The sequence below is a fragment of the Rhinolophus sinicus genome, chromosome 12 (assembly GCF_057876585.1).
Source record: "Rhinolophus sinicus isolate RSI-liver-muscle chromosome 12, RSI-T2T, whole genome shotgun sequence".
Taxonomy (NCBI): domain Eukaryota; kingdom Metazoa; phylum Chordata; class Mammalia; order Chiroptera; family Rhinolophidae; genus Rhinolophus; species Rhinolophus sinicus.
Genome location: NC_142512.1, coordinates 45,402,186 through 45,415,307, shown reverse-complemented (window position 1 = coordinate 45,415,307; position 13,122 = coordinate 45,402,186). Strand labels below are relative to the sequence as shown.

Below are 13,122 nucleotides of genomic sequence, written 5' to 3'. Positions count from 1 at the left end.
TCTGCCTTTGTAAACAATTGGCTGAAAGAATCATTATCTTTAAAAAATGAAGCCATTGACATGTTTAAGGACATTTTTCTATAGCAAAGCATTATATTTTAAAAGCATGGTATGTTTCAACCTAGCCTGAGTCTTTTTTACATTTTTCAAGCACAGATTTCCTGGAATACAGCTATATAATTTTGGTTGTCAAATTTTCTAATGCAACCATTTAGTCTAAACTTAGTAGCTTATTTGCTACAATAGGATGTTTTCAGGGGCTCCCTGTTTTTAAGAGACTTAAAAAAAAATCTAATTTTTAAAATCTTGAATCAATATGACCAGGTGTTTTGGATTTACTTTTCATCTTAAATGGAAATCCTACATTTTTATAGCTTCTCAGATCATGTGGATAGGATGGGATTTTCATTCTTCTGCTGAATCAGCTTATCTTTAATATATATACTATTTCTGTAAACCAAAGTCTCCTATGACAAGTACACCTAACTAATATTTTAATTATGGTGTAAGTTTCTAACAGGTAAACCATTCTGAATCTGTGTTCAGCTGCTCATGATATTTTAATCAGCTAAAATTATGAAAAAGGAAACAATTGCTTTTAAGATTATTTAGCACGCTTAGAAAACCCTGCTTTTACCCAATAAAATGAAGTTAGGGTGGTGGGGTAAGGGATGTGATTACTAAAGAAACAGTAATTCTAATTCTATGGCATAAATTAAAACTGAATAGTGAATTTTGGAAGTAAGGGAACCTGAGTTCCCTTAGTGTTGTAGATCGGCACCTGATTTTGAAATACCCAGATTTAGGTTTCAGTGTGTACGGCATGTTGCATGATCCACGAGGCAACCAACATTCTGGAGTGAGGGGTTGGAAAAATCTGAAATCATGGGTGGATTTGTAAACTCAGCCATCAGAAATCTGCACTATTCTTTCTTTTTACATTGATGTGAAATCAAGAATAGCACATTTTGATGACAGCTTTGTGTAAATTTTGCGGTTTAATTATCAAGTGAATAGACCCTTTGTGTTCTTTCATTTGATGGACTGGCCTTCAGTTTGTATAATTGGAGCCCAGGGGTTCCTCAGAGGTGCCTCAGCAGTAATGGTTTAAGGGAGGGACATAGTGAGAGGGAGAGGAAAGGTCTGGTTGGTATTTCAGCGGAGGCCTGTAAACTCCCCATCCCCGCCCTCCTTACCCAGAGCAGCTCCAATTTTTCTCTTTTATGTGTTGGAATTCCAAGTAAGCGTTCATGTGTGGGGGGTACGGGGGGGGGGGTAAAAGAAGTGGAAATTTTGCTGCTTAAAAGAGAAGTTGAGAACTACTCGTGTAGTTTCTAAGTATTTAAATTTATTTCATTCAGCCAAATTTGCTACGTGCAAGCTAGTCCTAGCATAACCGTGCAGTAGTAATGTACTTATGCTGACCTTTTTCTTCTCACGCTTTGTGTTTTCCCACTGCATTAGTACCGAAGAACATCTTGGAATGTACAGAAAAGGTTTGTATATTACCTGATCATCAGTAGTTTCAGCTTACACAATAGTACCTTCCTGGTTGCAGGTCCATCTCTTTTATATTTGAGCACTAGGACAGTGTAATTGTGCCTACTCCTCTAACCTTCAATGGAAATTAAGTACGTGAACACTAGAGCAATCCTAACTGACGGATGCAGTAATAATGAAATGCTACTATCATGATGTATAATATCAAGCAGGCAAATACCATTGCTTTTTGAGTGCCTTTTTAACTTTATAATGACTTACTAGAGCTTTAAAATAAATAAATTACCCTAATGGTCTGTGGTATCACCAACGTAATTTATAAAAAACATGATGATTCAGATTTCATTTTCAAAAGTTTGTTACCTGATGACTTCCGAATAGGTGCTAAGCAAACAAAACCCCCCCAGTGAGTCACTGACCCTTGGACTTGCACCTCACGTTTAATGTGAATATTTATTTCCACATGTCCCTCTTAACTGGGTTTTTTCTAATCCTTCCTTTAGTTGTGTTATTTCAGATATGTGATGTCACGTTTCCATACATTGCCTTTCCATTCATGAATGCTTAATTACGAACAGTGGTTACTTTGTAGAGCTCATATGCAGTGCAGAGGTGAGTTTATTTCAGAGGGTCTTCTTGGTGTAAAGAGTTTTTAAATTGTGCTGTGTATAGTGTACATTTTGTTTTGCACATAGTTTGTTGCCCTGAATGGGTTTTATTTTTACCAAGTAATTTTTTTCCCTTCTATTTACAGCCCAGAGCACAAGTTTCCTTGCTTTTAAATACAATGTAATTTGCTTTATTAGGTTGGTGCAAAAGTAATTGCGGTTTAAAATGTTAAAAACAACTGCAAAAACCACAATTACTTTTGCACCAACCTAATACAACACTAAGTCTGCTTTGAACTTCTGGTGCATTGAACTGATTACGTTGATGGGAGTTAAGAGATTGTTCCAGCCATCTTTACAGTTTGACAGAGCAGCTCCTTCTGCTTCTGTTTTTAAGCTGCAGCACCGTCAACGGGTGCTATTCATGGTATTTAATGTTCTTATGTTAGGATGATGATTGTACCAAATGCTGAGTTGTTTTGTTTCTAGATGTATAGTTCACTTAATGTAATATTCTTCTTTCTCTCAAACTGACTTTAAAAACAAAGTTTTATCATTTTCATTGTATTTGTATTTATTACAGAGTGTTTTAGCTTTGATATTCTTTGTATTTTCACTCAGTTGTTACATGAGCTTTACCAATAACATCTGTATAAATGGTTTTTAAAAATTAACTATGTATGTGCCCATGCTGAAGTTGAGCAATAAAATGAATGCTGTTTGCACTGTCACAGCATCAAAGTTTTTAAAGAATATTGAGTTTATAATGAATTGTTTTGAAAAAATTTGATTCGCTCTATGAAGGGCGCCAGCATATGAGCCATAAAATGAGAAGTTTAAGAAGATTCACTTGCTTTCCTTAGTTGATGCCTTTGTCATTTTGGAGAGCTAGAGCTTCAGAGAGCTCAGGACCCCTGCCCGCTTTCTGTCTCCAGGTAGAGCAGGGAAGGTGCCATGTGGCATTTCTCCTGCCATAGCCAATTGATCGATTGGCAGTGGCTATTGGGGGGCCACTTGGAGATGGATTTCTGGGCTGATACAGGCTTATTGGGGAAGAGTGTTCCAGTCCTGCACCAATGTCTGCCAGACCTCTGGCGGGCAGAGTTACAGTGGGGCCTCATTTTCTCCCTTGGTCTTAAGCAGTAAAATCCTCAAAATGAAAAGGAGAAATCAATTGTGTTTTTCCAAGAAGCCGTGACTTTAAGGGTCATGATTCACAACTCTATACGTGATAATGGATGAAAGTCCAGCTAAATAAATACATGGGTGGAAAAAGGAATGGATACACGTTTTTTCTTTCAGAGTACAGTCTGTATAAATTCCTCCACAGCATAGGCTACACAGGATGAATGCCTGGGAAATGCAGTGTAAGTAGTAGCAGTGGCTGAAAGTTCAAAGAGTGGGCATGGTATCCACTTTTTATGGCCTTTGAAATTTATTTATTTTTTTGCTTTGTCTCAGATTGCCACACTTACTGGTTATTATCTAAAATTTGTTAAGTTTTAGTACTTAGTATTTCAGTATTATTGTAAGTTATAAATTACCCAGAAGTTTGACTAATATATGATGTTTCCTTTATGTGGCGACCTGAAAGTTTTATCCCTTCATTATAATGAAGGTTAACCTTGGCACTCACTGCATTTATTTGTACTATACAGCCTAAATGCGTGTAGCAGGATACACACAATAGAACAAGAGCCTAGTAACAGGATAGACTTAATTATACAGAAAAAGAGCTACATTCCTGCATTACCACTCTTAGTTAACTAGAGAAACCAAATTTTAAAGTTACATTTTTTTAAAAGGTATTTTGCCCTAAACATGACTTGTTCTTTGTTTATTCAACGAATGTCTACTGTGTTCCTACCGTGTCAGGCTCTGGATGGTTGTTAGAAGCTGAAGTTCAAATGCAGGTACTCAAAACTCAGTTTGTGTACAGCCAAGCTGTCATGATGGGAGCACAAGATGAAATACCTCACTTCAAAAGGCCTCAAATCCCAGACTTGGTTTTTAGAACAATTGGTTTTGTTCTCCCCTTTCTTCCCCCGTGACACTTCAATGTTCTCTAGGACATGTAGCTCCTTCCTGTGTTCATGTCCTTTGTGTAATTGGCTACAGTACGAAGGTGATGCGTGCAGCTGTTGCTGATAGCATACCTGTTGTGGATATCTGGGCTGGGAGTTATCTAGGTTCTCAGTCTCTAATATGAACTGTGAACCCCACTTCTGTGTCCCTTATAGTGTTTTAGAAGTAAAAGAAGTGGAGAGGCAACTGTAGCAGCCTGTGGGGGTGGGCAGGGGACCCTTCCAAGATGTTTTCCCCGCCCACTTTTCATGAAATCATCTTGCTTTCAGCCCAGGAGTTGGGAGTGAAGATGGAGAGAGCACATCATACCAATTTTCAGACCATTCGATTCTCTCAAAGACGATGCTGGGCTGGCAAAAAGGTGCAGAATCATTGAGATCAGAAAGGTATTTCTTTTCATTGAGGTATAATTGACATATAACATTATATTAGTTTCAGGTGTATAACATAATGATTCATATATATTTGTACATATTGTGAAATGATCACCAAAACAAGTCTAGTTAATATCCATTACCATAGTTACAAAATTTTTTTTCTGGTGATGGGAACTTTTATGTAATATAGTATTATTACTTATAGTCACCATGCTGTACATCACATGCTGTACATCCCTATGACTTATTTTATGATTGGAAGTTTTTTTTGATCCCCCTTCACCTATTCCACACCGTCCCCTGTCTCCCACTTCTGGCAACCACCAATCAATTCTATCTGTGAGTTGAGTTTGTTCTGTTTTAGATTTTTAGATTCCACATGAGATCATATGGTATGATCTCTCTGACTTATTTCACTTAGCATAATGCCTTCAAGGTCCATCTTGTCACAAATGGTAGGATTTCCATCTATAGAGCTGAATAATATTCCATTGTGTACATACACACACATTGCTTTTTATCCTTCATCTGTTGATGGATACTTGTTTCCAAATCTTGTAAATAATGCTGCAGGGAACATGGTGGGGTGTGGGTATCTTTTCCAGGTCGTGTTTTCGTTTTCTTCAGATAAATACACAGAAGTGGAATTACTGGGTCATATGGTAGTTCTATTTTTAGTATTATGAGGAATCTTCATACTGTTTTCCATAATGGCTGCACCAGTTTATAATGCTAACAGTGCATGAGGGTTCCCTCTCGACATCCTCACCAACACTTATTTGTCTTTTTGATAATAGCCATTCTAACAGGTGTGAGGTGATATCTCATTGTGATTTTGATTTGCATTTCCCTGGTGACTAGTGATATTAAGCGCATTTTCATGTACCTGTTGGTCATCCGTGTGCCTTTGGAAAAATGTCTATTCAGTTCCTCGGCCCATTTTTTGGGGTTTTTTTTTGCTTGCTATTGAGTTGTATGAGTTCTTTATATATTTTGGATATTAACCCCTTATCAGGTATCTGGTTTGCAAACATTTTCTCCAATTCCATAGGTTTGTCTTTTCATTTTATTGATGGTTTCCTTTGTTTTGAAGAAGCTTTTTAGTTCAGTAGTTTCACTTATTGATTTTTGCTTTTGGTGTCAAATCCAGAAAGTATTGTGAAGACTAATGTCAAGGAGCTTACCCCCTATGTTTTCTTCTAGGAGTTTTATGGTTCCAGGTCTTATGTCTAAGTCTTTAAACCATTTTGAGTTAACTTTTGTGTAAGGTATAAGATTCGGTGGTACAGCATTATATTTTTGCATGTGCCTATCCAGTTTTCCCATTGACAACACCGTCCTTTCCCCATTGTATGTTCTTGGCTCACTTGTCATAAATTAATTGACCATATGTGTACGAGTTTATTTCTGGCCTCTCCGTTCTGTTCTATGTGTCTGTTTTATGCCAATACCATACTGTTTTTATTACTATAGCTTTGTAATATGGTTTGAAATCAGGGCATGTGTGATGCCTCCAGCTTTGTTCTTCTTCAGAGGGTAGTTTTAAAGGCGTTCGAGTTTAATGTTTTTTAAGACAACAAGAAACTGGTCATCAATCAAATTAGCTGAGTAATGTTCAAATGGCTTGAAATGCCGGATAAAACATGTTTTCAGCATGTCTAAATTTAGGGATCTGATGGGTCTCTCTATAAGCTGCAGCTGAAGCCAATCCCAACAACAATTTGGATTCCTCCTTGAGTTTATACCATTTCTCTTAATGACACCTTCTTCTGTTGGCCCTGCCCTTCTCACTCTCCCATTATAGACGTCCCCCGAACCGTTTTTTACTGGGATGCTTCTTCCATTTGCAAATGCATTCCTCCCACACCCTTCGCCTCTTCACTAAAGGCTCTATCGTCCGTCCAGCCTTACCTCAACACTGGCTCTTCCTTTCCCTTCCGAAGTTTTTAAGAGGCAGCAGCTAATTTTCCAGTGCCCACATGGTAACAGTGAAGCATATACACAGCTAAACATAGTTAAAAAATCATACACCAATCAGACACTTAGAGGCTTAAAAACAACTGTCACCCTTCCCCCCATCCCTAGTCTTGCTTTCCATAGGCCATACTCCCAAATTTTCTGTCTGCTCTTCTGATACTTGCACATTTCTAAATAAATATGGTAATAATTGCTTTTTATTAATTTTAGACACCGTTTAGTTTCCTTTTTATGGTACTAGCTACACCACTAGTATGGTATTTAGCTACACCATTCACCTCATTCTGTGACACTCCTCCCTGACAGTTATGTGCTATATAACTGTACACAGAGTTATAAAACTATATAGTTACATACAATATATATGTAACTATATATACAATACAGTTATATCACAGTCCTAAAGAACTTTTCAGATATGTGCATTATTGTGATGAGCCTTGCCTGGGTTTTGTGGGCACACGGGCTTCACACACATACCCTCTCCACAGGTACTTGGGCCGCAACACCCTCCACTTGCCAGTGAGTTACTGCTTCATGTGCTTCTATTTTTCGAAAATATGTTGGCATCTTTAATTTGTCTCCTCTCCTGTTCTTTGATCTTTGTTTAGCAATCCTATCCCTTCCCTGATAAATGCCTTCACCCATTCTTCTTATTGGTTATTCCTAGTTCTGAGTTTGGTAAAGAGCTGGCAGAACTGAAAACTTAAGACTCTTTCTAAAACATTCACCATTTAAAAAAAATCACAAAAGCATCATTATGCTTGTTTTAGCAAATTCAAATAGCATTAAAGTATGTTAAGCAAAGACTGAAAGTTTAATCAACCACTCAGAGTTGTACCTACTATTTTGGGGGAACTATTCTCCCAGTCCTTTTCTATATTCTGTTGATTATATTGCATTATATGAGGGCAGACAATTAAGGTCGTAAACTCATCCTAGAAAAAGTGCTGTATACCTCATTGCTGAATATCACTATGGTCACCTTCGAAGTACTCCCCTTTGGGAAGCTATGCACTGATGCCAATGCCTAGTCCACCCTTCAAAGCAATTTTGGACTCTTTTTCTGGAATGGCCATCAGAGCTGTCGTATTACCCTTGATGTCCTGAATGTCAGCAAAATGTCTTCCTTTCAATATTTCCTTTATCTTCAGGTAAAGAAAGAAGTCATTGGGGGCCAGATCAGGTGAGTAGGGAGGGTGTTCCAATACATTTATTTGGTTACTGGGTAAAAACTCCCTCACAGACAGTGCCGTGTGAGCTGGTGCATTGTCGTGATGCAAGAGCCATGAATTGCTGGTGAAAGGTTCAGGTCATTTTCATCTAACTATTTCACACAGCCTTTTCAGCACTTCCAAATAGTAAACTTGGTTAACTGTCCAGTTGGTACAAATTCGTAATGAATAATCCCTCTGATATCAAAAGAGGTGAACTTAATTGTCTGACCTCGTATATATGATAACCACTCATACCATAGCTTTTAAAATAAACAGCATCACTGCATAAAGATTCGCTCGTTTTACTCAAGAATGTACTGTAGATTATCTATCTAGATCTGTGCACCCTTCGCGTCTCCTCATGCTGTCCTCTATCAACCACTAGAAGCCATAATGCATAAATTCTCATCTCCTAGCCACCATGTGAAAAAGCTACATACACTTACCTCTGTCTTCAAGATTTAACCTTAAGTCCTGCCTTTGATGACAAGCTCACACTTCTTCCCGCTTTTTGAATTAGAGATTGTTTTTGTCCTCAAGTGCTGTGTTTTACTGTTTCTGTTGACCTACAGCAATTGGTTTCAGGAGCTGACTGCTCAGTCAAGGCTTGTTAATTGTTTTAGTACAAATATGACTAATGAAGAATGTGTGCTTTACTTCCCCCCTTTTAAGGTTTTAGGTCATAAATTCAAAAGCAGTAAACTTTAAGAAAACAATTTTTATTTAAAAAATGATTTCATCAAAAGTATTGGAATGAATATATAGATAAGACGTTTAAAATGATTCTTCTGGCTTAGATAGTTGAATGGTTTAATTCTAGCTCTGCCCTGGTGAAGTCCTCCAGAAATGTCACTTAAGAAGGAAGTCTGGCGTCATGGGAAGGGATTTTTACTGTACTGAAAGGAAGCCAGATGAAGCCGCGATCTGAAGCGCTCAGCTTCCAATTCCCGGAAGAAAGCATCATCATCGTTCTGTGTTATCATGTACTGCAGTTGTTGAATTTCCTTCTCCATCTTAGATCTCAGCTCCCTCTTCACCTTATATAATGTCTAAAAGAGAATTCATATCATCCTGCTATTCACAACATACATTCAAGGCCTCATCTGTTTTTATTCCCTTTCCACCTTCCATCTCATCAAGCATCTGTAATAATTTTAGTAATTTAACAGCAGCTCTTACGGAGACCTGAACAGGTAAAGTTAAAATCACACAGTGAATGTTTGGGATCATAGATGGATCTTCTTACTAGTATTCTCTCCATTCCCTTTAAAGTATAATACAGTTTTTTATTTCTAAAAATATAAACAAATGATTTCTATCCTGTTAATTATTACCTGGGCCTGGGATTTCTCTCTGGCTCTGAGTTCTTGACGTTCCTGGGATATGGCTTCTGCCAGCAATGAAAACTGTTTACAAGGAAGAAAACAAATCTCTTATTTGTCTGTAGTCCAAATATACAGACAAATCTTATACTTAATGTTCATAGGCTTAAAATCTTTATTTTAACAGAAATCGGGCAGTATAAATTCTATACAATGGTCAAGGGCCAGCTTATTTTACCTTAAATTTCAAATGGTGTCAGTCTAACCTATATAGTGACAAGTTCTGAATTAATATGTGGAGGTTTATTGTTTCGCAGGCTAAGCTGACTTTTGCCAGGGTGGTCAGGATCAAGCACGTCCGAGCATAAACAAGCAGCAGTGAACCCACCTGGTCTTTATAGTAGTTCTCCATGGAGTCCAGTTCATTCTGGTGCTGTCTCTTTTGTTCATCTCGCTTTTCTTTGGCATAGTTTCTTAGGTCACGTAATCTTTGCTTTTGAATTTGTAAACCTTCTTCAAACAGTTTCTTAAATATCTGTCAGTAATTTAGTCAGAAAAATTAATTTATGCTGAACTTTCATGGAAGAATATAATCATTTCACCCAACTGGAGGTATATACTTAATGTATTTCACAAGGATTTTTTTTTAGAATAACAGCTTCATTGAGATATAATTCACATACCATAAAATTCGCCCTTTTAAAATGTATTAATTCAGTGGTTTTAATACATTCAGAGTTGTGCAACCATCACCGCCAATTTCAGAACATTTCATTACTCCCAAAAGAAACCCCATACCCAACAGTAGCCAGTCCCCGTTCTCCCCTCCTCTGGCAACCACTTGTCTACTTTCTATGTCTACAGATTCGCCTACTCTGGACATTTCGTATAAATGGAATCACATACTATGTGACCTCTTGTATTTGGCTTCTTTCATTTAGCATAAAGTTTCCAAGGTTCACCTATATAGTACCATGTGTCAATACTTCATTTCTTTTTATTGCCAAAGATTATTCTACTGTATGGATATATCAGATTTTGTTTATCCATTTATCAGTTGATGGTCATTTGGTTTGTTTCCTCTTTTGGGCTATTATAAATAATGCTTGTGCGAACATTTGTGTACAGGTTGTGTGGATATATACCTAGGAGTGAAATTGCTGAGTCATATGGTAGCTCTTTTGAGGAACTGCCAGACTGTGTTCCAAAGTGGTTGCATCATTTTACAACCCCACCAGCACGGCAAGAGGGTTCCAACTTCTCCACATCCTTGCCAAAACACTTGTCGTTTTTATTTCAGCCATCTTAGTGGATGGGAATGGTATCCAATTGTGGTTTTGATTTGTATTTCCCTAATGACTAATGGTGTTTCAGCATCTTTTTCCTGTATCCCAAAGAGTCTTTACTGCTTTCAGAGAAGGTATCTCAAGCAGCTACATATATTGGGCAAGAACGCCAGAGCAGAAGAAACAAACTATCTACACTTGTGCATAACTGAGGGTGACGTGGTTATCCTCTCACCAGGCCACAGGAAAACAAACTGTTCCAAGGATTTGGATATGCCCACGTATCCTCTATTGATTATTAAGAATTCTTGATCAAAGTACTGGTTCTTGTAGCCATGGATTCATTACCTTATTACATTAGTCAAATTACTTAACCTCTAAAAGTCTTTGTAGTATATTCTAGAAAGGAGGATAATAGTACGACCCATTTCAGAGTATTTAGCCCAGTTAACTATAATTACCTTAATGTTTTACTCTCAGGATGAAATTTATTGCCAGTTTGAAATCCCAAAATATTAAGCATTTCAGCTTGATTAAGATGAGACAGCAAATACTCTGTGGAAACACCTCACAGCACATCTGTCCTATGTTATTTTCCTGATTTTATGTGGAAACCTAGGTCATGTAGTGATACCTTAAGTTCCTGTTTCTGATGATGTATTCCCAAACCGTGAAAGCAATTGTATGGAAGAAGTCCCTATGTGCAGGCGCTCAGAGAGGATTCAGACCTCACAGTAAGATGAGCACAGTGGAGACTGAGAACACACTGAGATGCTCTATGGTGGAATACACAAGGTGCGGCCAAATCTGCACTCATAACCAGCGTTTTAGGACTTGCATTTGGATTTGGGGTTCAAATTGGCACAAGAGTCACAAACAAGGTGGTCCTGAAAGGTAACAGACAAAATTCACCTTCTTATCAGAGTTAGAAAAGTCATATTTACCATTTCTTCCCGGGTCCTCATTCTCATCATTTTTGCACGCAACTGAACTCTATAATCATCATAATATTTTCGGGCTCGAACACTCTGCTGCCGATTTTCTTTTATCTTGGATAGGGTCAACTTCTGCCTGTGAATGCGGTCCTTGAAATCTTGCTAAGAAAGGGAAAGGGGAAAAGGTAAGGACAAGAGGAAGACAGACTCCAGCATTCTCATCTGCCCACTCCCCATCACAGTGTCTTCGAGCAGTAAGCCAAGTATGGAGGACGAGTGGCTTACTGCCTGGGCATAGAGTATGAAAGACCGTCAACCCCCAGAAGCCCTCTAGCCTCTGGTAGGTTTGTCACCTCGGACCTAAGAGCTGCCAAATGGGCCCCACTACTACAGAGAGCAGCTGTGAGCCTGGTGGGATTGAGGAGGATCTCATCTCCCTGGCCCACCAGGTGGCACCTAAGCCACCCCCAAATGCCAGCTTAGGAAGAGTAGAAAAATGGCACTCCGACTTCCAAGCAAAACTTGAGTTACCAAGAGTATTGTCAAAACAATGGAAATTAGATAATCTCTTACAAAGTACTGAGGATGGAAGGAGGTCATGGACATACAGCCTTCAGATAGGTGTTTAGGTAATTGTTTTCTTTTCCTCCAGACCAGAGTACCCCAGGCAGTTCCTCAGATGGCTTTTCCTTTGGAATTGTTTGGATTATAGTTCTCACTGTTTATTTCCACTCTACATTCAACCAGGGGTCTTAAAAGCTCTTCTTCTGGCATATTGTCTTTGACCTCTGTCCTCTCCCTTCATTATACTTAACAGAAGATAACGTACGATTCTCGATCCAAATTACAGTGGAGGCTGGTAAACTGCCTCAGCTGTCTACTCGAAACCAGAGAAAGGAAAGGACAAAAAGCACCCCGTTAAAACCATGTGGTACCTTGAGGGGCTATGAAGGTAGAGAGAGACCTGGCTTAAAATCTCAACCATACCCCCTTGCTGATTACAGTGGGATCCAGGGCAAGTTAACATCTCAAAGCCTCAGGTTTTTCATTTCATAGGAAATGTCTCCATTATGACTAAATGAAACTATGTATGTAAAGCACCTAGCACCTTCCCCACTCATCAATTTTGGTTAAAGTCCTAGTTGCTTCCACAGGCAAGTGTTAGAGGTAACAGTCTGTGGGACTATTGCCCAGCTGGTACAAATAAAATTAATAAAATTCAAAATTATAATACCCAACTTGGCTTTTGACATACCAGTCTCTTGTTATGTTCATATTCTTTCTTGACAAGTGCAGTAAGCAGGTCATGCCTTCTTAAGGCTTCTTCTATCTTTAAGGGGAACAAAAGGGAAGGAGGTTAATAATGCTAATAATTCTCAAGGATAATAAGCTCTGTCCTTTTCTGCTTTATATTCCTATGCTTGACAGTTAACTTACTTCATCCTGGAGTTTCTTCTTTGATCGATTTTCTCTATGTGCATCTTTTTTGAGCTGTTCAACCTGTGCAATTTGCTGTTTCCACATTTTGCTTAGTGTTTGGCCCGAAACATGGAGAAATGGAAACTGCTCAAGCATCAGGGGCAGGAGACTGTGTTCGTTTACTTTCACTGCAAGGTAAAAAAATAATGCTCTTCCTCTGAAAAACTTGCTGATCGCTTTTTATAAGAACTCTCATCCCACCTTCCTGATAGATCAAAGCTTATCTAAGTGATGCAGTTCTGACCCTGAAAAGAGCAATTCTAAAAGTATATTATTGCTTTTGCATTCCTTCTTTGATCAGGGTAAGCCAACTACTGGTACGGATGAAAATAAGCT

General features: G+C 38.4%; 1 protein-coding gene across 4 annotated transcripts in view; it reads right to left on the bottom strand.

Annotated features, from left to right (window-relative positions):
• Nucleotides 1-8,462: 8,462 nt before the first annotated feature.
• The window catches only part of CEP95 (centrosomal protein 95), a 33,447-nt gene continuing 28,787 nt past the window's right edge, over nucleotides 8,463-13,122 (bottom strand). For all 4 annotated transcript variants that reach the window (XM_074319772.2, XM_019732886.3, XM_074319771.2 and 1 more), the window contains 6 exons: nucleotides 12,745-12,914; nucleotides 12,563-12,637; nucleotides 11,317-11,469; nucleotides 9,475-9,621; nucleotides 9,099-9,170; nucleotides 8,463-8,813 (listed from right to left, as the gene is read on the bottom strand). In XM_074319772.2, coding sequence (XP_074175873.2) covers nucleotides 8,637-8,813; nucleotides 9,099-9,170; nucleotides 9,475-9,621; nucleotides 11,317-11,469; nucleotides 12,563-12,637; nucleotides 12,745-12,914 — 794 coding nt within the window. In that variant the 3' untranslated portion in view covers nucleotides 8,463-8,636. The remainder of the gene's footprint in view (nucleotides 8,814-9,098; nucleotides 9,171-9,474; nucleotides 9,622-11,316; nucleotides 11,470-12,562; nucleotides 12,638-12,744; nucleotides 12,915-13,122) is intronic.